The sequence below is a fragment of the Symphalangus syndactylus genome, chromosome 20, assembly GCF_028878055.3.
Source record: "Symphalangus syndactylus isolate Jambi chromosome 20, NHGRI_mSymSyn1-v2.1_pri, whole genome shotgun sequence".
NCBI classification, from domain to species: Eukaryota; Metazoa; Chordata; class Mammalia; order Primates; family Hylobatidae; genus Symphalangus; species Symphalangus syndactylus.
The window spans coordinates 42,178,679-42,205,640 of NC_072442.2; the positions used below are offsets into that span (position 1 = coordinate 42,178,679).

The 26,962-nt window shown below is 56.3% G+C and overlaps 2 protein-coding genes and 1 pseudogene across 2 annotated transcripts; all 3 read right to left on the reverse strand.

Annotated features, from left to right (window-relative positions):
• Positions 1–3,864: 3,864 nt before the first annotated feature.
• KRT16 (keratin 16) lies at positions 3,865–6,934 on the reverse strand. The gene is made up of 8 exons (XM_055256089.2): positions 6,322–6,934; positions 5,724–5,806; positions 5,430–5,586; positions 5,154–5,315; positions 4,939–5,064; positions 4,416–4,636; positions 4,277–4,323; positions 3,865–4,116 (listed from the first exon to the last, which is right to left on the reverse strand). The coding sequence occupies exons 1-8, from the start codon at positions 6,853–6,855 to the stop codon at positions 4,016–4,018; spliced, it is 1,431 nt and encodes a 476-aa protein (XP_055112064.1). The 5' UTR covers positions 6,856–6,934; the 3' UTR covers positions 3,865–4,015.
• Positions 6,935–13,811: 6,877 nt separating this feature from the next.
• KRT17 (keratin 17) lies at positions 13,812–18,948 on the reverse strand. The gene is made up of 8 exons (XM_055256091.1): positions 18,451–18,948; positions 17,323–17,405; positions 16,737–16,893; positions 15,971–16,132; positions 15,343–15,468; positions 15,036–15,256; positions 14,910–14,932; positions 13,812–14,058 (listed from the first exon to the last, which is right to left on the reverse strand). Exons 1-8 carry the CDS (start codon positions 18,880–18,882, stop codon positions 13,964–13,966), a joined length of 1,299 nt encoding a protein of 432 aa, XP_055112066.1. The 5' UTR covers positions 18,883–18,948; the 3' UTR covers positions 13,812–13,963.
• A 1,819-nt stretch (positions 18,949–20,767) lies between these two features.
• On the reverse strand, positions 20,768–24,959 carry LOC129469651 (keratin, type I cytoskeletal 42-like; annotated as a pseudogene).
• Between the last annotated feature and the right edge of the window lie 2,003 nt (positions 24,960–26,962).

Here is a 26,962-nt window from a genome sequence, read left to right on the forward strand (position 1 = left end):
ACCGTCTCTGCCCCCTTCCTGCACTCAGCTTCCAGAAAGCTGGTAGCTTTTACAATCCAGACAGGAAATTAGAGGTATTCCTTCTGAAGAAGACCGTACCCAAGAAAAGTCCTACAGATAACTGTTCCCCAATGAAACAGCTTATTCTCCACCAGATTACTCTATACTGAGACCTACCAGTGGCAAGTTCCCATGCTATCTGCACACATATACACATATTCCAATCAGTTTCTCAGTGACTTACTCTTAAATATGAACGACTACCAAGGACCACTAGACATCTGAGAAAAGCCTCTGGCATGAAAGATGGAGGCAAGACAAACAGCAAGAAAGGAACTGAGGAAAATGAGCCGATGACACAAATAGAAGCATTGCTGGAGCCAGGACTAATAGGCTCAAAGAGATCAGAGAAACTATTACATCTTGAAACAAGAACAAGAGACTGTTGAAAAAACATGCAGAGCTATGAGATATGAAAAATATAAAAGACTGCTATTGTTTTTAAGACAGGATCTCACTCTGTTGCCCAGGCTAGAATGCGATGGTGTGATCTCAGCTCACTGCAGCCTCGACTTCCCAGGCTCAAGTGATCCTCCCACGTCAGTCTCCCTAGCAGCTGGGACTACAGGCACAGGCCACCACATCCAGCTAATTTTTATATATTTGTAGAGACAGGGTCTCACCATGTTGCCTAGGCTGGTCTCGAACTCCTGGGCTCAAGCAATCCACCCACCTTGGCCTCCCAAAGTGCTGGGATTACAGGCATGAGTTGCTGTGCCCGGCCAAATACAGCAGATTTTTTAAAACTCTGAATAATGGAGTCAGAGGTCAAAGTTAAAGAAATTTCTCAGAAAACAGCAGCAAAAAAAAAAAGACAAGATGGAAAATAAAACAGAATACATAGGAAAAAGAGCCATTTCAGAAAGAGAGAAAATGGAGGGAGGAAATCATGAAACACGAAAATTTGCCAGAATTGAACAACATGAGCTCCCACATTAGAAGTTTCTGCTAGTGTCCAGCTGGTGGATGAAGTTACAGCTGCATCAATTCAACACATGGTATTTCAGCCTGCTGGAGAGAAAGAGAAGAACCGAAAAGCTTCTAGGGAGGAGAGTGGGAATAGGATAATAAGAAATGATCTCGAATCAATATGGCATAAGACTTCTCAACAGTAACACAAGAAGCCAAGAAACAGTGAAACTGTACCTTCAGACACTGAGTGCAAATGATTTCCAAGCTAGGATTCCATACCCAGCCAAACTATCAGTCAAGAGTGAGGATAAACTAAAGATCTTTTTGACACAAATGGTCTCAAAAAATTTAACCCTGATAACTCCCTTCCTAGGAAACTACTTGAGAATGTGCTTCACTAAAACAAAGGGAAAAATAAAAACAGGAAGGAGGAAGACATTGGATCCAGAAAACAAGGAATGCAACACAGGAAAAAGAAGGGATTTCAGGATGATGGTGAAGAGAGATTCCAGGATCACAGCTGAGCAGGAGACCCAGACAGCACCCAGAGCAGACAAGAGCAGGACAGAAGGCCCTAGGAGACACATCTTCATGAGTTTGAAATTGGTGGAACACCCAGGGTTCTAAAATATTTAGGAGATTTATACTTCCAGCAGTGAATCAGGAAACAAATTAATGATCAATACATAGAAAGTTTAGGCAAATTGAAAAAGAGATATTTATTCCAAGGAAATTTAATATAGTATAATATATGGTTTGACTATGAATAACATTTAAATAGTCATAATAATGTAAACATTTATCTAACAAAAATATGAATATTTGAGAAGGTGGGAAGAAGATATTTAAAAAAGAAATGAGGAGGGGCAATGTTGTATAACAGATCTACATGCTCATCCTTCACAGCCAGAAGTCAAGCGATTAAAAACTGAAACACAAAAATCAAGCAGTAACAAGGTAAAGTCTGTTATTTAGAAGTAAGGAGACAAATCCCAAAGAAACAGCTGAAGTTGAAAGGGGAAGGCAGGAACAGAGCTGTGGTATCCAGTCTGGGGATGGCTTTTTCATTTAAAAAAAAAAAAAAGTCTTATTCACAATAGCAAAGACTTGGAACCAACCCAAATATCCATCAATGATAGACTGGATTAAGAAAATGTGGCACATATACACCTTGGAATACTATGTAGCCATAAAAAAGGATGAGTTCATGTCCTTTGCAGGGACATGGATGAAGCTGGAAACCATCATTCTAAGCAAACTATCATAAGGACAGAAAACCAAACACCACATGTTCTCACTCATAGGTGGGAGTTGAACAATGAGAACACATGGGCACAGGGCAGGGAACATCACACATCGGGGCCTATCAGGGGGTGGGGGGCTGTGGGAGGGATAGCATTAGGAGAAATATCTAAGGTAAATGACAAGTTGATCAGTGCAGCAAACCAACATGGCACTTGTATACCTATGTAACAAACCTGCATATTGTGCACATGTACCCTAGAACTTAAAAGTATTAAAAAAAAAAAAAGTCTTGGCCGGGTGCCATGGCTCACGCCTGTAATCCCAACACTTTGGGAGGCCAAGACAGGCAGATCACAAGGTCAGGAGATCGAGACTATCCTGGCTAATACGGTGAAACCCCATCTCTACTAAAAATACAAAAAAAAAATTAGCCAAGCGTGGTGGCGGGTGACTGTAGTCCCAGCTACTCAGGAGGCTGAGGCAGGAGAATGGTGTGAACCCGTGAGGTGGAGCTTGCAGTGAACCGAGATCGTGCCACTGCATTCCAGCCTGGGCGACAGAGCAAGACTCCGTCTCCAAAAAAAAAAGTCTTATGATGTTGTACATACATAACATTTTTTTTATTTAAATATTTAAAATATGGAAGGCATCCAGGAAGAAGGAACGGCAACTGAGAGGTATGGGCCATATCTCAGTCAGGTAGGGGTGACTCAGGGGTTTGGAGCTGGGAGGGGCAGAAGGACACCAAGCTGGGTTGAGACTGAAGGGTGAGTGCTGGAGGGGAATGGGATCCATCGCGGGCTGTTAAGCAAGGGAGTCCTGATCTCACTCTTGTTCTTGATCTTGACCACATTCTGGTGGAAATCATTCAGTGGAAATTGAATGTGGATGAGATTGACTCTCAAGGGGACCCAGTTAGGCTGTGCCCAGGTCTAGGGAGAGAGGAAGATCTGAACATGGCAATGGCCATGGGGCAGCAGGTGTTTCCTAGGGTGCTCATCAGCACGCAATTCACCAGCTGAGGGGAATGAGGAAGGAGGGGTTGATGGGGTGTGAGGAGAAGCAGGCTGGGAGAATGAGGATTTCAGGTCTGACGAGGACACCTTTCTCAAGGCAGAAAGCACTCCCTTCCACCCTCCAACGTAGAAACTGTGTGCAGATGTGGGGGAGCCCATGGGTAGAGTTAAGATTCAAGCGTGGGAGTCTTTGGGTTAAAATACCTAAAAAGGTAGAGTGGTGTTAAAAGAAAGGCACGGACTTTGCAGACAGACAGAACTGAGTTTGAGCTCCCGCCGTGCCACTTACTATCTGCATGATTTTATGCAAGTTACTGAAACTCTCTGAATTCTGAGGGTTGTCAATTTCAAAATGGGCCTGACCACACCCATCTCACAGGGTTGCAGGGACAATATCATAAATAACCTCTGTAGAATGCCCCCATGGTGTCAGTCAACACGTGTGGACACTCCCCCATCCTGTGTCCCACCTCCCACTTCCATAAAGCATGGAGGTCTTCCAGGAAGACCCTTCAAGGTCTTCTGAGATTTGTCCCATTTCCCACATCTCTCAGGCTGTGAGGCTCCAGAAGGTTTCTGGAAAGCACCTGCAACTCCCCTCCCATCAGTTCAAGAACAGAGATCACACAGGTTTGCATCAACCAGAAAATCAGCTTTATTAGCCCACCACCAGCAGAGGAGCAGGGGAGATAGCTGGGAACTAAACCAGGAGAGCAGGGTCCTGACCCAGGCCTTCAGGAGGTGAGGCCAGCTGGTGGGCAGGAGGCTGTGGTAGAGGCAGCTCAGTTCTGGGAGCTCTGGCCCTGGCTGAAGCTGGATGAGCTCTGCTCCTTGAGGATGGGCCGGGTCTGACGGCTCGAAGAGGACGAGGAGGAGGTGAAGACTGTGGGAGAGAGAAGAGGAGGTGAGAAGGGGTCTGAGAGCTAAGCAGACTCCAGGGCAGGGCGAAGGGAGGGCTGGGGGCTCAGAGGAGAAGGGTCCGGCCCCCACTCCATAGAAACAGGCAGAGGGGCTGCAGTGCCAGGGAGCCTCAGGAGCCTTACCCTCACGGGAAGAATAGGATTGGCCGGATGCGTGCTGGGAGGAGAGGCTGTGGGAGAGAAAAGGCAGGGCAGTCAGTTGTGCTGACAGCAGCAGCGGGGCTAAAGGGTCTGGGAGGCAGAACTGGGGCCTGGGACTCACTGGGCATCCTCGCCCTCCAGCAGGCGGCGGTAGGTGGCAATCTCCTGCTCCAGCCGCGTCTTCACGTCCAGCAAGATCTGGTACTCCTGGCTCTGCTGCTCCATCTCACAGCGTAGCTGGGCCAGCTGCTCCTCCACGCTGCCAATCAGTCCCTGGATCTGGGACAGCTGCATGCAGTAGCGGCCTTTGGTCTCCTCCAGGCTGTTCTCCAGGGATGCTTTCTGCAAGTGAGAGAGAGAAAAAGAGTCAATGGACGTGGTCACTCCTGTCCCTCCAGGTCTCTGGGCATGTTTTTTGAGAGGTGCCTGGATTTTGATCCCAGTTGGGGTACTGATGGGCCAGACAATATGGAGAAAATCTAGCCCACTATTCTAGGGCTGGTTTCTCTATCTATGTAACGGGTCCCATGAGTCCCCTGGTCCCATCCTGAGAAAAGAAAGGTGGAACTAGATTGTGGCTTGTTGAGGGGGTGGTGGCCATTACTGGTGACTTGGGGGCTGCTGCTGTGCCGGGTCCTTCATACCATGCTGAGCTGGGACTGCAGCTCAATCTCCAGGCCCTGGAACACCCTCCGGAGCTCCGTCACCTCACTGCGGCTGCTCTGCACCAGTTCGCTGTTGGAGGCCACTTCTTTGTTCAGCTCCTCGGTCTGAGGCAGGAAAGCAGAGCGAAAGTTGAGGCTCTCCCAAAGCCCCCGGCTGGGAAATGCTGCAGGCTCCCTGAGGGTCCGAGCCCCACCTTGCTCAGGAACCAGGCCTCAGCGTCTCTGCGGTTCTTCTCTGCCATCTGCTCGTACTGGTCACGCATCTCATTCAGGATGCGGCTCAGGTCCACGCCAGGTGCGGCATCCATCTCCACGTTCACATCTCCGCCGGTCTGACCTCGCAGAGCAAGCATCTCCTGGGAAGGGATGGCAGGAGGTGGTCAGCTCAGCAGACTCCTCTCCTGGCCCTGGGTGCATCTGGCAACCCCACCAAACCAGCCTCCCACCCCGGAAGCCAGCAGCAACCGCACCTCCTCATGGTTCTTCCTCAGGTAGGCCAGCTCCTCCTTCAGGCCTTCGATCTGCATCTCCAGGTCAGTCCTGGCCAGGGTCAGCTCATCCAACACCCGGCGCAGGCCATTGACGTCGGCCTCCACAGTCTGCCGCAGGGCCAGTTCGTGCTCGTACCTGGCAGGACAGAGGTCAGGTCCTCAAGCTGCAGCCCTGAGGATTCGGAGGCTCGGGGTCTGCTGGCCCTGCTGGATGGACAGCCCCACTCTTTGTCCCTTGCCCTCTGCCCCCAGCCCACCATGCTTGCTGCTCACTTGGTCCTGAAGTCATCGGCTGCCAGCCTGGCATTGTCAATCTGCAAAATGGGCTGCGCATTCTCAATGGTGGCCGCAATGATCTGGAGTGGGGATGGAGGACAGGAGCCCTGGTCAGCCATGGACCTTACTACTTGAGCGTGAAAGGCAGAAAGGGGCAAAAGGAACCTCCCCAAATCTGGAAGTCTTCTGGCTGGCAGGGCTGGCATGCCTTCTCCACCAGCTCAGGGTAGGTAGGGATGCACTCCATCCCAGTCACTCCCTTCCTGGGCCCAAGGCAGGGAAGCTGAACTTGCAGCTGAACCCTTGCAGGATATAAGAGGTTCAGGGTAACAGCCCCAGTCCAGGCACAGAGATGCTGAAAAGGGACCCTCTGCCACCACTTCCCTGGGTGATCCTGGCCACTCCCTAAAGGTGCCCTGTTTGAAAAGTGTAATTGCTAAAAAGAGGTATCCCAAGGTCCGCTATAGCCCCAGCCTCTCTCAGTGCTCCATACACCAGTCTCCCTGTTTGAAAAGTGTAATTGCTAAAAAGAGGTATCCCAAGGTCCGCTATAGCCCCAGCCTCTCTCAGTGCTCCATACACCAAAGTCGCCCACCTTGTTCCTCAGGTCCTCAATGGTCTTGAAGTAGGGACTGTAGTCTTTGATCTCACTGGGCCGCTGCCTCTGGTACCAGTCACGGATCTTCACTTCCAGGTCGGCGTTGGCCTCTTCCAGAGCACGCACCTTGTCCAGGTAGGAGGCCAGGCGGTCGTTGAGGTTCTGCATGGTCACCTTCTCACTGCCCACCAGAAGCCCATCACCACCAGCAAAGCCACCACCAAAGCCAGCACCGAAGCCCCCTCCAAAGCCAGCACCAAGGCCACCACCATATCCTCCCCCGAAGCCACTACCAAAGCTGCTGCTGCTGCTGAAGCCACCGCCATAGCCGCCCCCTAGCCCGCAGGCTCCCCCAGAGGAGAAGCGAGAGGAGGAGACAGACAGGCCGCCCCCGTAGGTGCTGGGGGCACGGCAGGACCCTCCGGCAAGGACAGAGGAGATGCGGCTGGAGCCACCCCCAATGCCGCCCCCAATGCCGCAGGAGCCCTTCATGGAGCTGGAGGAGGTGAACTGGCGGCTGCAGGTGCTCATGGTGCCGAGGAGGGAGGTGAGCGAGCGAGCAGTTGGCTGAAAGAAGGGAAGGTGCTCAGAAAGGCTGAGAGCGTGCTGTGGCTGCCTCCAACCCCAGAGACCTTTATATGCACCTGGGGAAGGCGGGGCCCTCCTAACTGCTGACTCCAGGTTCCCCTCCAGATTTCATCACTCCTGTCCTGTCCAACTCCTCACTCTGGATTATTCAGCCCAGGATCAACTCCACTGTGTGCCGGCTCAGAGTTCCCACCCAGATTTGGGGGTGTGGGGCCGAGAGAAAAATACACAAATGTGAGTCGGTGGTGACTCAGGCTAGGCGGCTGGGAATCAGGCTCCCGTTCCTGGAGCCCTCGGGGCCAGTGGGGCCTTGGCACAGGTGGCTTTGTGGCAACTGCGTCCCCAGGCAGTGAGTCAGCCCTTCAGAAGAACTCCCTGCCCCACAGTGACAGCCTTGGCTGAAAGAGACCTCAGTGATGCCATCCTAGGCTGTCTTGGGGAGCAGTTGCGGGGATCCTACATATCCCACTCTGGGCAGGGGCAGAGTTCGTGTCTTCACTCTGCTTGCTGTGTGGCCTGAGGCTCCCCACCTCCCACTCTGGGCCTGTTTCCCCTCAGTGGTGACCAGGCTGGACTGAGTGACTGCAGAGTCCCTTCTGGTTCTAAAAATCCTATGACTCTCTTTCCCCTCTTGGATCTAATTCCAGTTCCGGAGGCTGCCTTGAGCCCCCGGGATCTCCAGAAGTGTGTGCACCATACAAACAGCACTGGCTATGGAGCCAGACAGGCGGCACCAAGTCCCTGCTCTGCCCTTACCAGCTGTACAGCACAGGCTGGTCCTATAGCCCCTTGGTCCTCAGTTTTATCATCTGTAAAAGGGGATGACACACCACTAGCTACAAAGAAACATGCGCGAATGACCCCACCGGCCCTTCCCCAAGGGCCAGCCCTGCCCCTCAGCCTCCCCATCTTGCCCCTCCAGCCACCTGCTCCTCACACTCACCTCTACACGCTGGCACCCTCCCGCACCCTTAAGCGGGGCCCTGCGCCCCCCACACTCCCAGCTGAAGAACACCACAGCCCCACACCTAGCTCCGCCACTCATCTACCGCCCTCTCCTAATCACAGGCACCCCACCTGCAGGCTGGTGGGAGGGAGCCCCGTCCTGCCACTACAGCCAGGTGTGACCTCTGACCCCACCGTGGGCCACAGAGTCCGCCCCTACCCTGTAGAAACAGGACTAGCTGGGGGTCCGTTCCCAGCAGTTCTCTCTCCTGTGTCCACAGATCCCAGGCTGGGCCTGGCAGCTCCATTCATCCAGCTGAGCTGGGGGAGAGCACTGGTCGTGGGCCCACTCGGACATGCATGGAGAGCCTGGTGTGTGCCATACAGTTCTGTGAGCGGGGATGAGGGGGGCGTTATTCCTGCCACCAGTTCTCAGGTGAGAGAGCTGGGATTCAGGGAGGGTAAGTGGGCTTCCCAAGACACCAGTCACTGGAAGCTGAGATGTGAACCTGCCTGCCTGTTCTCCTTTCCCAAGCCTGTTCCATCATCCTGAGCTCTCTCTCTCTGCATCTCAAATTTACATCATTTTCTTGATCAGAGGGGACAGAGGGGGAACCAGAGACAGCTGGAGATTCACTCAAAGTCACTCTGCTTTAAGCTGCAGAGCTGCAACTAGAACTCAGACCTCTGGCCCTCTCCAGGCTCCCACCATGCCTGCAGGTGGGGCCAGTATACCCAACTCTCACCCACCTCCCCACGATCACTGGCATGAGGTCTGCCCACGGTGGGCGTGGCCTTGGCCTGAGAGCCTGGTCCAGCACCGGGGACTGGAGGGAGGATGGAGGGTTCTGGGCACCAAGACGGGGCCTCCTCAGGGTGCTGTGGGGCATCCCTCGGTGCCGGCCACTGGCCTTGCTCTGCAGTGCCTCTGCTGAGGTGAGGAGCCCAGAGACAGCCTGACTCTGCCTGGGCTCCACTGGGGCAGGCAATTCCTCGTCTCAGCAGAACCAGGGTTTTGTCGCTGCTACATCTTCCCTGGTCACTCATCCCAGAGGTAAGAGCAGAACGGATGCACACGCCTTCAGAGCCAAACCTGGGAGAGGGATTACCCTCCCCACCCCTACCCCAAAGAGGGGCAAAGGGGACCCCGGAATCTTGGACAAAAACCTCAGTGTTCAGGTGTCAGGGTGGGCCTGGAGTTCTGGTCCATCCACAGACCCATCACCCTCAGAACTGAAAATGGTCTTCAAGGTCAGCAAAGGCTATCAGTACCCCAACCGGAGAGGGCAAAAGCCTTATCCAGGTTAAGCAGCACAAAAGTGAGAGAGCAGAGACTCGAGCCAGCTCTAACTCCCAAGCCAGGATTCACACAGACGCTCATAGTGGCGTCTCTGAGAACTCTTCACTCTCTGCCCCCATCGTGTGTGCGTGCACACACACCCCTTTCTCATTGGCTCACTGCCCTCCACCAAGTTCCCCATTCCAGGAGGTGTCAGGGCGGGATTATACACAGGCCCAGCACTGCAGACCTGGGGATCTGCATGGGCTGAGAAGCTGCAGGTAGTTGCTGACGAGCGCGCCAAACTGCTCAGCCAACTCCATAGATCACTCACCTGCAGTGTGCACAGCTCTCGGGGCCTGGGGGTGAAGAGGGAGATGACGACGTAGTCTCTGACCTTAGAGGAACTTATCATTTGACCCTGGAGGGAAAACTGATGCTGGAAAATACAGAACCTGGCTAGAAACCCTGGGGTGCTGGGCTTGCCTGCCACGCCCACACCACAGGAGGCAGCTGGGGTGAGCATTGCCCCGCTGAGCCTCAGCAGTAGAGGAGGGGGCTGTCCTCCTGGCCTTGATCCCTGAAAGGGTCCTAGCAGAGGGAGGCACCAGCAGGGCCTCAGAGGATCTGAGTTGACAGAGGAGGAGGAGGAGGCGTTTCCCCTGCACCAGTGATGCACACCTGCCCCAAGGTGGCCAAGAGCCAGGACCACTAAGCCTGGTGAGCACAGAGAAGCCCGGTGGGCATCCTCCAGGCAGAGGATTCCTCCCCGCACACTGCCTCCTTCCTCCTTCCTTCGTCCTGCCCATGTCAAGCACGAAGCATGAGATCATGGAATACCTGAGGCAGCCGGGAAACACCATTGGCCAATGCCACGCCTTGACTTGCAGTGATTCTCCAACCAGACAGAGTCCCCATGAAGATTCGCAGCCCTGCTGCAACTCCCGCATCAGCACCGCTCAGGACAAGCCTGCTGGTGGGGCTGTTTTACAATTTCTCCAGCCAACTCAGGCTGGGAGGGCAGGAGGCAGCTTAGGGGGCTAAGGAGGGGGGCAGAGAAGCTGAGGGGAGAGAGGGGGCTGCTGCAGGGCCCCAGCCTCGGGTGGACAAGCCAGAGCCACAGGCTTCAGGACAGAAGGAAAGAAAAGTAGAGCCCCACTGAGCCAGGATAGAGCAACCTAGAATCAGGGCAAGCAGGGGCGAAAACTTGGGCAGGACGTTCAGCCTCTCTGAGCCTCAGTTTCCTTCTCTGGGAAATGGGAATAACAGCCCTGCCTCACAGGCATATTAGGGGATTCAAGGCCAAATAAATAAAGCACCTGGCAAAGGCTGGTGGCTAGCATTATGTTTATGAGCAGGTGTTTATAAAGCACCTACTATGTGCCTGGCACTGTGCTGGGAACTCAGACTCAAAGAACAAGACAGAGAAGCCCTGGAGACATAGTCTTCTGGGGGAGAAGGTGGTAAAGATAATCCCAATACACTAATGTCAGGCCATGATGGGGTACTGGGGCCCTGCAGAGAAACAGAGGGAACAGGGTCCCTGGGGGAGAACAAATGTCCAGGCCCAGGCTCTGCCCCGTGACGGCTCACGGGATCTGGGGAAATCTGTGAGTGCCAGGCCCACCTTAGGGGGTCCTCTCCCCTCCTGCATGTTTGATGCCCCCTTCCTGAAGGTGGTGCTGTCATAGCCCTTCACAATCCAACCTCAGATCTACAGCTTCTGCCTTGATGATGGGGTGAAACATTCTGTGCAGTGGTCAGGATGGGTGTGGACGAACTGTGAGTCCCTCCATGAATCCCGTAGCTGGGTCCCCAGTCCAGCCCAGGCACATGTCCTCAGCAGCCTGGGCCCACTTGGGGTGCCTGTTCTGCACAAACAAGGAGCCCAGACTCCTGTGTGAGTCGCAGGAAACCCCCAAGAGGGGCTCCCATTGCCCCCACCCCAGGAATGTGAGCAGGAAGCTTGTGCCTCCAGGGAAGGCTGCGGACCCCAGGGGGGTGTGGGAGAAAGAGTGGGCCTCTCTCAGGGATGTTTATTCAAATGGTCACTACAGCTCAGGTTGAGGACGGGCCTCTGTGAAGCCCAGTTATCCCCTCAGCTCTGTGCATGCGGGGAGACCTGCCTGGCTCTGCTCCCTCTGTTCCCCTCATCTCCACAAAACCTGGGTTGCCACAAGAGACCCACACTGCATAAAGGCTGAGGGACTGTTGTCAGTCTCTCAGGTCCCCTCGGGGCAGGCACTGTCTCTCGGGGTCAGGACTGGTGTCTCCTCCTTCCCCTGGCAGAATGTCCTGCAGGGAGACGGATGTAGTGGGGGGACACTCATCTCCCCCTGGACATGTTGCCAGGTCAGACCCTGCAAGGGGAGTCCGGAGGCAGGCTACCACTGGCATGGACCTGGCCTGAGAATCATATGTGTGTGTCCATCACTCAAGACCAGGTGCGGCAGCTCCAAGGGCAACCACAGATCCGCAGCTTCTGCCTTGATGACGGGGTGGAACATTCTGTGCAGTGGGCAGGGAGTGTGTGGACGAACTGTGAGTCCCTCCGTGAGTCCCATAGCTGGGTCCCCAGTCCAGCCCAGGCACATGTCCCCAGCAGCCTGGGCCCACTTGGGGTGCCTGGACAGACAAAGCTGCTCGAGTCTCCCCACCATCCCCTGGCTCAGCTCTCTGAGCACACTGGGGGCTCCCCCATTCTGGCCTCCTGAGCCCCCCACCCACTCACTTTGTGGAGAAGGCTTCTTCCCCAGCAGAGGGGCACAGTCTGGGGCTCTCTCTGGTCCTCCCCACACTCTGACCCCTCCTCACTTGCCCCATCAGTAATTGTGGACCCCAGGATCTACAGGAGGGAGAGAGAGCCCTGCCTGGAGCATGAGGTGGGGCAGGAGGTGGGGCTCGGCTCCTCTTCCCGGCACGGAAGTGGGGCCCACTCCCCTCCCGTGCCCACTGTTGACCCCCTAGGCTCCAGGACAAGGGCCGAGTCACTGCTCCTTGGAGCCTCAGTGTCCCCATCCACACAACGAGGCACCTTCCCCCAGACCCTCCCTGCTTCCTGGGGCTATTCAGATAAATGAAGTCACCCTCCAGAATGAGCCATCTGCAGCCCAGGGCTGGTTCTTCTGGTTGTGGCGGGATGTGTGGCGGGGGCCTGGTGCAAACAGTGCCTCCCTCCTGCCCTCCGTGGCGCCACATTTGCTGCCAGACAACAGGGAGACGTCAGCCTCTGATGGAGCAGAGCCTGCCTTTGCTTTGAGTAGTGCAGATGCCGCTGCAGGTACGAGTCCCCGACTCCGGCAGCCATCTCCCCTGCAGAGAGAAACTGTCTCCCAGGATGTCTTAGCTCTGAGGTCCAGGGAGGGCCTGTGACCAGCCCAAAGTCACCCATACCCCAGTGGTCAGTACCCACCCCTACTCTGGCCTCTGCCAGTCCCAAACCCCCACCAACCCAGGCTCAGAGGGCTCTGGTCACTCCCATTTTCATCAGGCCTGGGCCCCACCCCCAGCCTCCAGGCACCAGGAGAGAGAGGGTGTTTGGGGGCCCTGGTCTGATTCTGCAGCAGCACAGGCACCACAGTTCCAGCAGTGATGAGGTGGAGGCACCCTCCTCCCACTAACCCCCTGCTTAAAGAAAACCAGGAAAGCAGGCCAACCCACCTGGCAGTTTCCGGATTTACTAGAAGGAAGATTTCCAGGTGTCAGGCTCACCTCCCACAGACTGCTCCGCACAGCCACGTTTGCTGCCACCAGCAAGAGCTGGGGCTGGTGCTCAGAGGGTGCCGGGAGTGGCTGGAGCAGGACTGTTCCTTCTCATTTTCCTAGGAGGCAGTTTCTACCCTCCCTCACGCCACCCCTGTCCCTAGCGGGGAACCAAAGAGGACCCAGACTGCCAGGGAGAGTGGCACTGCTCCCTGGGCACAGCCACCCCATCTGCAATGCCCCCCACTCCACTCCGTCCCCATCCTGAGCAACAGCTGACCATGTGAGGAAGCATCCCTGAGAGAGGCCCCACCCTTTCTCCCACACCTGCTGGGGGTCTGTAGCCTTCCCTGAAAACACCAGCCTCCCGCTCACATTCCCAGGGCAGAGGCAACGGGAGCCTCTCTTGGGGATTTCCTGAGACTCACACAGGAGTCTGGGCTCCAACCACCCAGCCTGCCTCCCCCACCCACCCTCCCTTTGTGCTTATCCCAGCCCTTGCCCACCTCCTGCCCCATCTAGGGGGAGGGCACGGCCCACAGGACCGGGAGGAGCAACTGATTGAGTGAGTCATCTCTGAGGATTCAGGCTTCCACACCTGAGATCTTCCCATCCATTTATGGATGAGAAAGCAAGGCTCAGTGAGGGGAAGTGACTGCCTAACTTCTCGAGGTCACAGAGCTACTCACAGGGCAAGCAGTGGCCACCTAGGACCACACCTGATGCACCAACTCCACCCCGGGTCTAGCGCAGCCTGGACCACCCCCTGAAAATCTCCAGCCCTTGGGAGAGGCGAGCACACCCTTCCGAACTCTCCCGAGACTTACTCTTTATGCTGGTCTAAGGTGACCCCTGACCTGCCAGTCAACAACAGTGGGTATCCAAGCACCATCTCCCCTCACCCTCACTCCTTCCCATTTCACCCTTTTGTCCCTAGTGCCCACTTCGGGGACCAGAACAAGGACACATTTCATAGCTGAGTCAACAAGCTTTATTGTCATCAGGCAGGGAAGCATGGGGAAGGGACTGAAGCAGGGGGCTGAGGCTGGAGAGGCCGGAGACTGCGGGGCAGATGGGGCGGCTGCCTCCCTGCCTCCTGGGGGGCTGGCTGGGGGAGCTGAGTCCTCAGCGGGTGGTCTGGTGGACCTGCTCGCGGGAGGAGATGACCTTGCCATCTTGGACCTCTTCCACAATGGTACGCACCTGACGGGTGGTCACCGCTGCAGGAGAAGCAGGCGCTTTAAAGTGGGTAGTGGCCAGGAGACCCTCGCTTGCCCCCTAGCCCTCATAGACAGGAGCCAGCTCTCTCCCTCATCCTCCCCCAGGTGCTATGAGTGCCTCCACTGGCACCTCAACATCACACAGCACACACATCCCTCCTGTCCCTGCCACCACTTCCCTTCCATCCCATCCCTCTGCCGGTGGCCCTGTGTGAGGCTTGCCTCCCAGATGGGTTATTTGATTCTGACCCAGTGTGTCCTGCCAGGGAGGAGCCATGTAGACTCCATGAAATCCATCTCCATTTCTCTGCAGTCTCCAGGACATAGATTTGCTCCCATCTCCCCCATCAGACTGGGATCGCCAAGACAAAAACCAGGCCTCTATCTCCTCCATCAGACTAGGAACCCTAGGGCTAGGATCATATATTCTCCATCAGACTGGAATTTGGAGGACAAGGACCATGTCCCTATCTCCCATCAGGCTAGAGTCCCCAGAGACAGGACTGCTTTTGCTCATCCGAAAGCTGTCAAGAGCAAAGATCATGAGACCATGTTCCTATCTTCCCATCAGATGACAATCTCCAGAGCTGGGACCTGTCTCCTCCATCAGACTAGGATCTCCAAGGTAAGGACCAGTTCCCCGGCCCACCCCCATCAGACCAGACAGCGTCTCTCTCATTTGATCTTTTCCTGAGTATCAATCCTCAGTGCTAATGGGTCACTTCTCCCACCCCTGCTGAGGGACAGCCATCAACTCCTGGAGCTCCTGGGGATGCTGCCCCAGCAATGTGCAGTTGGGCTGCCTGTCCCATGCACCCAATCCCCAGGGCCTCAGCCACCAAGATGCTTACGTTCTTTCTTGTACTGAGTCAGGCTGAAAGAAAAAAAAAAAAACAGAGACGAAATTACATGTGGGTCTGAGAGCCCCACCCCTTGCCAAGAGACCCCCAGCCCTGACCCCAGGCGCCCCCACTCACTGGGCATCCTCGCCCTCCAGCAGGCGGCGGTAGGTGGCGATCTCCTGCTCCAGCCGCGTCTTCACATCCAGCAGGATTTTGTATTCCTGGTTCTGCTGCTCCATCTCGCAGCGAAGCTGGGCCAGCTGCTCCTCCACACTGCCAATCAGCCCCTGGATCTGGGACAGCTGCACGCAGTAGCGGTTCTCTGTCTCTGCCAGGTTGCCCTCCAGGGATGCTTTCTGCAGGAGGGCAGGAAGACCAGGGGTCAGTGAGGGTGGTCAATGCCCTCTTCTGCGCCCACCCCCATGCACAGGACTGTTCCTACCATGCTGAGCTGGGACTGCAGCTCGATCTCCAAGGCCTGCATGGTGCGCCGGAGCTCTGAGATCTCGCTCTTGCCGCTCTGCACCAGCTCACTGTTGGTGGCCACCTCGCGGTTCAGTTCCTCTGTCTGCAGACAGGACATAGGACAGGGCGGTGTGAGCCTGGATCCCTCTCTCAAGTCAGGCCTCCTCCCAAATCTAACTGTGGAGAGAGTGTGCCTTCTCACCAGCTTCCCACATCCCAAAGCCCAGAAACATGCCATTTGAAATGTTAACTTTTTATGGTTAATCCCTGCGTGTGGGAGGCACAGACCGGAAACTTGAGAACAAGCCAGAACATGTAGCCTGGCTCTTGATGCTAGTTCCTGACTTCTTGAGGGAGAGGTGAAGACTCCCAAGGTCTTTACCCTCTGCCTTTATTCTGTGGGGGCTCCCTACCTCCCCACCTACCCCCCAGATCCCAGCTTGAGCTCAGCTCCAGGTCTGTTGATGCAGTGGGTGACCCTGTGGTCCATGCAGCTTGCTGAGGAGGGGGCACCTCCAAGACACCTGGCTGTGGGCTTACTGTCAGTGCTAAGGCCCCTGAGCCCCAGGCCCTAAGAGAACCCTCTAGCCTGCAGCAGCCCCTACCTTGCTGAAGAACCAATCCTCGGCATCCTTGCGGTTCTTCTCTGCCATCTTCTCATACTGGTCACGCATCTCGTTCAGGATGCGGCTCAGGTCCACGCCTGGGGCAGCGTCCATCTCCACATTGATCTCACCACCCACCTGGCCTCGCAGGGTGTTCATCTCCTATGGAAAAAGGGGATGTGGATGTGCACATCTGGACCCATCCTGACCTCTCACTCCCAAGCCTTCCCCGACAAGGAGACCCCACTCCCCAAAAGGACCCCTCCTTTGTTCTCCCTCTGCTCTATCTGACCCTCTAAATGATTTTTATTCATCTGCTCAGTATTGCCTCCACCATCAGACTCTATCTCCCCTATTAGACCAAAGGCTCTCTAAAATAAAATCTGATTATTAGGCCTATGCCCCCAAAATTTCCCCTCTAATTTCCAAGCTTCTATGTAGATGTTCAGCTTTGGGAGTTTGAAATCGGACAAGAAGATTTCCTCACTTATGCCCCACCCTCATGAGGGAGGCCAGGGTAGGTAGACGGAGCCTCTGCGGGCCCCTGGGAGGTTCCTTGGGTACAGAGAAGCAGTGTGGTACAAAGAGGAGTCTGCCCTGCACGCTGGACCCCAAAGATCAGGGCTCTGCAGACAGGGAAGCCCTCTAAGGTGACTAATCCCGGTGTGCCTGCTCTGCTCTCTCCCATGGCCTCAGCCATGGCCCAGCCCCAGGGCTCTGCCACCCACTCCTCAGCATCTTTGACCTTCTGCCCCAGCCACCTCACCTCCTCGTGGTTCTTCTTCAGGTAGGCCAGCTCTTCCTTGAGGTTCTCAATCTGCATCTCCAGGTCGGCTCTGGCCAGGGTCAGCTCATCCAGCACCCTGCGCAGGCCATTGATGTCGGCCTCCACACTCAGGCGCAGGGCCTGCTCTGTCTCAAACCTGCCATGGGAATCAGAGACTTCAGCCCAGGCTGCTTGGACCTGCAGGTCCAGGTCCTGGCTGCTCACCTGCCTTCATTTTGCCAGGACTCTAAGGGGTTGGAAGGGCTGATGAGAGGGTTGAGTGGAAACGAATTCCAGCCCCGGGACCCCGGGACCATCACAGGGCCAGATCACACCCACCAGCTTCCTTACTTCTCTCTGCCTCCCACCTCCCCTCCCTCTCTTCTATTCCCTGCCTAAGCCCAGCAACCTTCAGAACTGGCTGCCTTCACTGCATCCTGGACTAAGGAGTGGGGCTCCAAGGACTGCCCCACCCTGAGCTCCTGGGCCTTGCCACAAGCAACCAAGGAGTCCTGGGGTCAGAAGGGGTACCCCGAGATCCTCCCCCAGCTGGTACAGGCTGCCCAAGGCCACAGCTAGGACTCACTTGGTGCGGAAGTCATCAGCAGCCAGACGGGCATTGTCAATCTGTAGCAGGATGTTGGCATTGTCCACGGTGGCTGTGAGGATCTGAGGAGATGGGAGAGTAGTCAGGTCACTGGATGGGGGTGGCTGAGCCCACACCAGGGTTCTCAGCAGATCTTCCTGCCTCGGGGCCTCTCTTCCCACCCAGCCCCTCCCTTGCCCCGTGCTGTATTATTGGCAGAGGAGAGGCAAGCAGGATTCTGAAGGGCTGAAAGGTGCCTCTTCCTCCCCCGCTACTCAGTACCCTACCAGACCCCCATGCCAGGCTCAGCCTTAAAGGAGAAGAGACAGCTGGCTGGGAGTATGAGGCAACCAGAAAAGAATGGGAAAATGTCCCCAGGGCAGAAGCTGTCCCAGAATTCTAGAACAAGGGAGGGGATGTGGGCAACCCCCTCGTTTTACAGTCATCTAGAGAGTGCCCCTGACAGGCTCCCCCAAAAGGAGGCTAAAGGAGCCTTCACCAAAGAGTGGTTCCAAATCAGAAGTCAGGACACCTCCTAATCCCTAACCCTGGGCTCCAGCCAGCAGCCCCGCCCCCTGGGGTTTGCTGAGCCCGTCTTAAGGGACAGCAGGACGAAAGGAGAAGCCAGAAAAATCCGCAGATAAGGCACATCAGAGGCCTTCCCCACACTGAGGTCCCACCCCCTCCTTTCTGCCTCCTCCTGCAGCAGGTGCTATCAGGGGCTCACTCAGACACCCCCACTCCACATCACCCAAAACCCCCTCCTGTTGACCCCTGCTCGAAATGAGCAAGACACCACGAATCCAGCGGCCCATCGGCCCAGCCCTCCATCTGCATCCTCCTGCCTCATCCTACAACCTCTGCAGGTGGAGGAGCTCCACGAGGGAGAAACTGAGGCTCCAAGGGGCTCCACGAGGCCTGTTTGTCCCTGACTCAGCCTGCTGCCCCCAGAAAAGGGGGATGTGAGCCACACAGGGGCCCCAAGGCAGGTTCCCAGAAGCTAAGCCACAGCCAAACCACTCTTGGCTCCCTGAGACCCTATGGCTGGACTCCAGGCCTTTGGCCAGGGCAGGAGTTGGGGGGAAGAAGTCATGCCCCCCGGAGACCCCTCCCACCAGCAGGCCCTACCTTGTTCTGCAGCTCCTCGATTGTCCTGTAGTACTGGCTGTAGTCACGGGCGGGCCCCGGGGCCTGCCGCTGGTACCAGTCACGGATCTTCACCTCCAGCTCAGTGTTGGCCTCCTCCAGGGCGCGCACCTTGTCCAGGTAGGAGGCCAGGCGGTCATTGAGGTTCTGCATGGTGGCCTTCTCACCTCCGGCCAGCAGCCCATCAACACCCCCAAAGCTGCTGCCATAGCCACCACCAGAGCCAAAGCTGTAGCAGCTGGAGTAGCTGCTACCCCCGAGGGCGCTCCCCAGGCCACCAGCAGATCCCAGCCTGCAGGAGCCGGCACCCAGGCCGCCAGACAGCCGGCAGGATGTGCGGGACGAGCCGCCCCCCAGGCCGGAGGAGCCCTTGATGGAGCTGGAGGAGGTGAACTGGCGGATGGTGGTGGTCATGGTGGCAGCAGCAGGAGGCAGGCACACAGGAGAAGGGCTGGAGAGGAGAGGGGCCCCAAGTTGTGTAGGGCTGCCGGGGTTCACCCGCTTCCTTTATAGGCCACCAAGTGGGCGTAGCGATTACAACAGGCTTGCTCCTCTGTTTCCATTCCCCTGGGCTTTCATCACCACTGGCCACCTGCCAGCTCCCAGGTGGCTGGGGCCCCCTCCCCGCCCATCATCAGGAATTTGCCTCATTTCTCCAAATCCTCGTGCTGGGTGCCGTGCGTGTGTGTGCCTCTGGTCTCAGGCCCGTCACCTGTGATTCAGGCAGGCCCTCCAGCTATGCTTTCCCATGACCTAATACGGAGAAGAGGAGAAGGCAGGACGTCACCGTCCCCAGGCCCTCCCAGGCAGCCACCACCCCAGCCCGGCCCGCCTCAACCCTGTCTGGTGGGGAAATAGGTTGCAGCGTCAGGTGACCCCCCCACCAAAGTTGCTGTCTTTCACCCCACACTGCTCCACCCATGGTGCTGGCCCAGGGCTGGGTGCTGAAGAGAAAGAGGAGACCGAGAGCCAATCCTGCCTTGGAAACTGAGCCCAAACCCACCAGGCCCACCTCACAGCACAGAAATGCCATCAAGCCTCGGAGACCAACCCACATCGCCGATAAAGAAATTGGGGCTCCAGAGGGGTGCAGTGTCCACACTGGCACCTTCTGCAGAGCCTGACACCCAGGGATGCACTCTAGGGGCTACAGTTCCATCCAGTCAGCTTCTGACCCTGCCCCATCCCTGGAAGCCCTTGCTAACCCAGTCTCTTCCTATAAACCTTTCCCCAGGTTTACACCCCAGGCTGGGGTGGGCAAACAGGGGCTCAGCTATAGGATGGGAAAATGGTGGGCTGTGCCAACTGAGAGGGGGATGCCCCCTTCCACTCCCCTCACCCTTCTGTACCCCAAGAGACCTCAGGGTCAGGTGAGGGGCATTTATGTCAGGTCTCAGCCCACAGGAAACCTAAAGGACATTGCCCAAGAGGCTCTTACAGAGACCCCAGCCAGCCCCCTCCCCACTCCAGGCTCCCCAAGATGTGGCTCCTCAGGTGGGCCATGTGCCCCACCCCACAGCCCCACCCTGCCCTACCCACCACCCCAAGCCCGGCCCTGAGTCCCAGGGTCCTGCCAGGCCCGCTGGGTGGAATGTGGTCATGTTTCAGACTGCCGATGGCTTCCACTTCCCAGACAGGCCCAGACGGCCCCGCCAGCAGCCGAGAGAGATTCCTCAATAGCCCAGTGGCTGCCAAGCCACCAAAGCAAACAGGACGCCCCCCACGCGTACAAACACAGCGGCCACCCCGCCCCACACACACCCCGAGCTGGGCAGAGCCGGTCTGGTTTCCTGGGCTGACTGTGTCACTGCCACCCCCTCTCACTCATCAATGCCCTGGACCACTCCTTCAGAAGCCCCTCCCCACCGAGCCCCTCTCCTTCTGCTCTTGAACCTGCCCTGGGCTGAGGCAGAGAGTGCTCCCCAACAGGCGTGGTCCTTGGAAAGTCTGTGTGGCCCTCCCAGGGACCAGCCACAGGTGACAGGGACTCAGGGGCTGATTCTTAGAAACTTTTCCCAATGCAAGGGGCTGTCCCATCCCTCCACCCTTAATCCTTCCGCCTCCTCCCCTCTCATCTTTCCAGGAGCCCCAGACCTGGATGGAGTGGGCAGAACAGATTGGCAGGTGACAAGCCGATACCCAAACACTCAATAAACTCTCCACCTCCCCCAGTCCCTCAGCCCACACTGCCCCAAACCAATGAACAGACCAGATCACACCAGGCATTGAACTTGGAGCAAAGCTTTAATAGCAGACACTGGACAAACCCAGGAGGCCTTGTCAGTGAGGGGCTGCAGAAAGTAGATACAGAAGGACAACAGGTCATGGACCGGGGCCCAGACGTCCACACACGGGGCATGGCAGTAGCATGCTGGGAGCTGAAGCTGATGGCTGTGCCATGGCCCTCGAGGTGGGGCTGTCACAGGCAGAAAGGGGCCTCAGTGGGTGGACCTGCTCACAGAAGGAGACCACCTCTCCAACCTGGACTTCCTCCACGATGGCACACCTGGTGGCTGGTCACTGTGGCTACAGGCGATGGAGGAGGCAGGCACAGGGAACATCAGGCAGGAGCTCTTCCCCCCACCTGCCCCTGAGTCTGTGGTCCCCTCAGTCTCCCACACAGAAGGGTCCTCAGCCTCTCCCCTGCCTTGGGGTCCACACCGCAGGACAGGGCAGCTTCTTACCTTCCCGGGTGGGCTGCGAGGCCAGGGACAAGGAGTACTGAGTGGCCAGCCTGCAGGGAGAGGAGCACCCATCAGCCCAGGGATGCCAGCCAGCCCAGGCCTCTGCAAGCACTGCTGGGGAGAAGCAGGCCCTGGCAGAGGAGGTTCCCCTAAATTGGTGAAAAATCACGGTTGGGAATGCACAGAAATTAGCACCGGCCCAAGAATGAAAGGGCAGGGGTTCAGCACAGCAGGAAGAAGAAAAAGAAACAGCACAGCAGTAGGCCTGGCAGCACTCTGTGGCTACTCACCAGGAATTTACAAGGAGAAGCTGAGCAAGTGGTTTTTCCATATCCCAGGGGGCCCAACAAATAGACCCAATTAAAAGCAGGAGAGACTGTCATTAGACTATAGATGGACTTCACCATTTTCGGGGAGTAAAAAGCTGCAACGTGTGACTAAGCATGGAGACTCCGGGACACTCTCAGCTGAAGGCCTGATCACCCTTCCCAACTGCAAACCCGACCACCACCCACCTTGCTCTTCACAACTCACACAGTCATCAGAACCAGAAAACCAGGGCCATCAATGCCCACTCCTTCGTGTGTTCACCCGACACTTACTGAGTCCTGACTGTGAGCCACGCTTACCCCAAGATCCAGGCATCCAGTCCTGCTGTTTTGAGCTATAACCTCTCTTCTGCATGCACCACCTTCCTTCCCCTGCCCCCCTACCCCCCATCGCACAGGACTTCCCTGGCCAGACTCCCTGCTCCAGCTCCCTGACACATCTCTCTGGCCCCACCCTGACCCCTCTGATCCATTTCTCCCTCTGCAGCCAGAGTGAATGTTCTAAAATATCTTGACGTTCATTTCTCTCTCCTGCTCCAAATCCCTCCATGGCTCCCCATTGCCTACGTGATCTAGTCCAGACGCTTTAACTTGGCATTCAAGGCTCCTCAGCCAGACTCCAGCCTGCATCGTCAGTTTCACCTCCTGCAAACCCCCACAGCTTCCGACATTCACACCTCCTGAACTTCGCTGGTGCTCAGACACCAACTTCTCCCTGGGTGAAGCGGGCCCCCAGCCCACCCCAACAGGCACCCTGGTGCACCATCACTGGGCGTCCTCAACCTCCAGCAAGCGGCGGTAGGTGGCGATCCCCTGCTCCAGCCACGTCTTCACGTCCAGAAGGACCTGGTGCTTGTGGTCCTGGTGCTTCGCGTCACAGCAGAGCTCGCGCAGCTGCTGCTCCATGCTTCTGATGAGCCCCTGCAGCTGGGCCAGCTGGGTCCCGTAACACACCTCCATCTCCATCAGGCTGCCCTCCAGCGATGCTTTCTGTGGGCCAAGAGATAGGTGGTGTGATGAGTTGGACCTGGGACCCTTCCCCGGCAGAGCACTAGAGAGGAGCCCCCCCTGTATGGGGCTGTGGGTGCTGCCGGCACAGTGGGGTGGTAGTGCATCCAGCCACTGAGTGTGAAGGGACAGGCTGAGTGGGGGACTCTGGTTCTCCAAGCAGGGGGTCTACAAGGCTGGGCTCACCCTGGGGTGACAGGTACAGGGTGGAGAGGGGACAGAGGCCCTATCTTGCTGAGCTGGGACGGCTCAGGTTCTGCACAGAGATGTAGAGCTCCATATCTCTATCCTGCCACTCTGCAGGGCCTCTGTGTTGGTGGCCACCTCGCAGTTCAACCCCTCTCTCTGGAAGGCAAAGTGGGCCACAGGGGTTTAAGGAGGCTTTCAGAAATGGGGCACAAGAAAGGGGCTGCTCCTGAACCCTCACTTCCCAGAACCATCCCCTAGCCTCTCCTTGGCCTCTATGGGGCCCCAAAGGCACCTGCACACAGAGACCCTCTGCACCCACATTGGAACTTGTAGGAATTCAGCCTGCTCTGCGGTCATTTGCATTTCTTATTCCTGCCAAACTGCAGCACCTCAAACACAGGCACTAGGTGTTATTCTTTTGCGCCTGTTGCTGTCCCTAGGATACCGGAGACACTCAGTCTGTGCTTGCCAAGGGTAGGCATATGTATTCAAATACGCACATCCTGTAAACAGCTGTGGTGGAAACCCAAGACCAGACTTGTAGAGACCTGGATCTATTTTGCAGGCCACAGTGAAGGGCTGTGTGAGCTTGAGTCCTCTCTGAGCCTCACATTTTACATCTAAAACATGAGGCGCTGGTCCAACTGGTTTCCAAAAGTCCTTCCAACTGGGACAGCCTGTGGATCTGCCAGTGTTCCAGCTGCACCAGCACGCAGCACATGTGCCCACACGTGTGCACACCTGCTTACACACAGCCACCCACCATGCTGAAGAACCAGCCCTCGGCATCCTTGCAGCTCTTCTCCACCAATGTCTTGTCCTGGTCACACATCTCATTCAGGATGCAGCTCAGGTTCACTCCAGGCACAGTGTCCATCTTCACACTGACATCCTCGTCCACCTGACCTCAAAGGACGTTCATTTCCTGGGCAGAGAGGACAGCAGGAGCTCACCAAAGGCCATCCTGGAGAAAGATCCTGGGGCCTGCCTTCTCTCTCTTGGAGAGACAGGTACAGATGACAGACAGACAGACAGACACAGATAGGCCAACAGCTCCTCACCCTGAAGGTGGAAGTGGATGTTGTCATTTCTCAAACATACAGGGCTATGAATATCAGCAACCTCCCCCAACACACACCGTGACGAGGGACTGGAATTCACCCATCCCCAGCAAGTGCTAAGCCCCGAGAGATGACAACCCCCCAGCACGGTGGAGGATGACCACGGCCGACCTCACTCACTGCCCTGACCTTGCCCCCACCACTGCCTTGCCCCCACCACCAACCCCACAGCGCAGGCATGCAGAAAGCAACCCTACGCTGGTGTCACCGCACCAGGCCCCGTTAGCAAATGTTAATCTGCTGGAGGAAAGCAATTGTATAACCAGTCTCAAAGCCCGGGGGAAACACCTTCCGGGTGTCCTGCTTCTCGGGGAGGAGGCTCCCCCAGCTCAGAGCAGCACAGAGCTCGGCTGAGAAGGAAGCCACAGGACAGGGCATGTAAAGCCTCCTGACTGCCCCAGCAGGACCTTGGATCTCTATCCTTGGGTCGAGCCTTGGAGTCCCTGGGACCTAGAGCCTTCTGAAAAGGAGAGGCAGGAGAGGGGCCAGAGAGGTGGGGTGGATATGAGTCCAACAGGCCTGAAGGAGGGTCCCTGTGCAGCCATAGATAAATCCCTTAACCTCTCTGAGCCTCCGTTTCTTCACGGGTCAAAAGGAATAAAGAGTATCTTTCTCCCAGCTGTTGCATCAGCTGAGATAATGGCTGTGAGTCACTTGTAGTGCTGGGCAGAAGTTCCTTGTTTTAATGACTATCACTCTTATAATTAATTATAACAATTAGCATTGTGTGTTCTTACACTGAGTTACTCATTAGTTAGTTAACTGCAGTGAGCTGAGCCTCAAGGGACAAATGAAGTCTATTCGGGACGAGGGGCTCCTCCAGGCCTCACCCAGTGTCCTCTGAGGGTCAGGGCTAGGCATCCATAAAAGATGGGAACTGAACTGAAAGCATGGCCCGGCCCAGGGAGGTTCTGGGCCCCAGCCTCGCTTGCTTCCAGGTGAATTTCCGCTGTGTTCCCTGAGCTGACCTCACCTGCTTGTGGTTCTTCTTCAGGTAGACCAGGTCCTCCCTGAGGTTCTCAATCTGCATCTCCAGGTTGGCCCCGGCCAGGGTCAGCTTGTCCAGCCCCTGGGGCAGCTCCAGAGACCCAGCCTCACTTGGTGCAGAAGTCATCGGCAGCCAGGTGGGCATCATCCACCTGTAGCCAGCGCGAAGCTGCAATTACCCATCATAGCCACCAGGATCTGGAAGAGACGTGGGCTTCATGAGAAAATGCCCTTGGCAGCCTCCAGGAGGCCCTCCAACACCCTTCTTGCAGGCTTTTCGGAAGTGAGCCAGGGTGAGGGTGATGAGAGTCCCCGTGGTCTTCTCTGAGCACCCTCCTGGGAATTTCTGGGAACCAGCCTAGGCCCTCAGGGGGTTAAAGGATGATGGGGGTAGGATGCCCAGGCATGGGTAAACACAGATGCCAGGAGAGAGACCCTTATGCAGCCGTCTCCCACCATGGAGGTCATGGCCTAAGCTGCCTAGGCCTCACTGCCTCTTCCCCAACTAAATTCACCTCTAGGCTCAGCTGCCACCTCCTCCAGAAAGCCCTCTTGGATTACCTTTCTGCGTCTCTTTGCCGGGCCATACCTCCTCCCTTCTCCAGGTTGTGAATTTATACCTATTTCTATGACTTTTTTGGTTATTTCCTCCTCCACTGGACTCTGAACTCCGGGGAGACAAGGCCATGTCTGTTTCATTCTCTTTGGAATCCCCAGCCCTGGGCACAGTGCCCTGGCCCAGAGTTGGCCCCGAGGGTTCGTTAGTTTAATTAAGTGATTCGTTAATTAATTAATGAGGTTATGACTGGCCTCACCTCAAACCCAGGGCAAAGCTTTCTTTTCCCACAAGGTCATTTGGGCGGTTTCAATGCAAACACAGAGGGAGGGGCCCAGAAGGAGCAGAAGGTTGGTTGTGATTACTGCCGCTGTCGTTGGCATGGTAGGAAATGCCCAAGAGGGGTTCCAGTTGAGGCCATGGGCGTGCACCAAAGAGCGAGGCCCCTCCAGCCACCCAGAGGTTGAAGCGCTTGTGAAGGCGGCACATGAGCGTGTAGAATCTGGAATTTGCTGAGGCTCAGGGCTGACTTCACATGACCTCAGAGGGATAAGCCCCAGGACACACTAGTAGCCCCCGCAGGCTCATCCTGTGCACCCCCTCCCAGACCCCACTCGAGGCCCTATGTTCTGTGAAGTGACCCTGGGTCAGGCTGAGCCGAGGGCCAGTTTGTTCCCAGCACCCCCTCCTCTGCCTCAGTGGGCCCATCTGCATCCGGCAGAGACCCACCCAGCCCCCATCTCCTTGTTCAGGAGGATTTGGGGGCACAGCGAGGGTCGGCTGTGAAAACCCGGAGAGAAGGTGTGTAGGGTGACTGGAGGCACAGCCCTGGTGCGTGCTGCGCAGGGGAGGTTGGTGATGAGGCGCTGGCTGATCCCGAAGATCAGGACCACTGACTCACCAGGGCTCCCCTGGGTTCCCCGCTGCCAGAACCAACCCCAATATCTGATCTGGCACTGCCAGTATCTCTGCTTCCAAGGAGAGATTGCAGGAATTCCCGCGTAGTGGAGGTCCCGGGCAGGAGCAGACAAAGCCCCTCGTAGGCAGCACCAGGCCTGGCTCTCCACCCAGGAAAATGAGCAGGCCTAACCACCAGGGCCAGCTGGGCCTAACCTGACTCCCGCCTGGCTCCCTGGCCCCCCTGCCTCCCCTGGCTCCCTGGCCCCCCTGGCCACTGTACTTATCGCTTGCACCCCTCACCTGCCACTGGTGGCTTTGCTCTGTAGGACCCTCCAGGGCAGGGTTTGTGCAGAAGACAAAGTGGCCATGTTTACAGAATGCCAAAGCCATGTTCTTAGAGGTCATGAGAGAGAGAGAGTGTGTGTGTGTGTGTGTGTGTGTGTGTGTGTGTGTGTGTGGTGTGTGGTATGTGATGTGTGTGGTGTTTACATATATGTAGTGTGTGTGTGTGGTGTGTGTGGTGTGTGGTATGCATGTGGTGTGGTGTATATGTGGTGTGTGGTGTGTATGTGTGTGTGAGATCTGTGTGTATTGTGTGTGTGGTGTGTATATGTGTGGTGTGTGTGTGGTGTGTGTGGTGTGTGTGTGATGTGTGTGGTGTGTGTGTGATGTGTGTGGTGTGTGTGTGGTGTGTGTGTGATGTGTGTGGTGTGTGTGTGG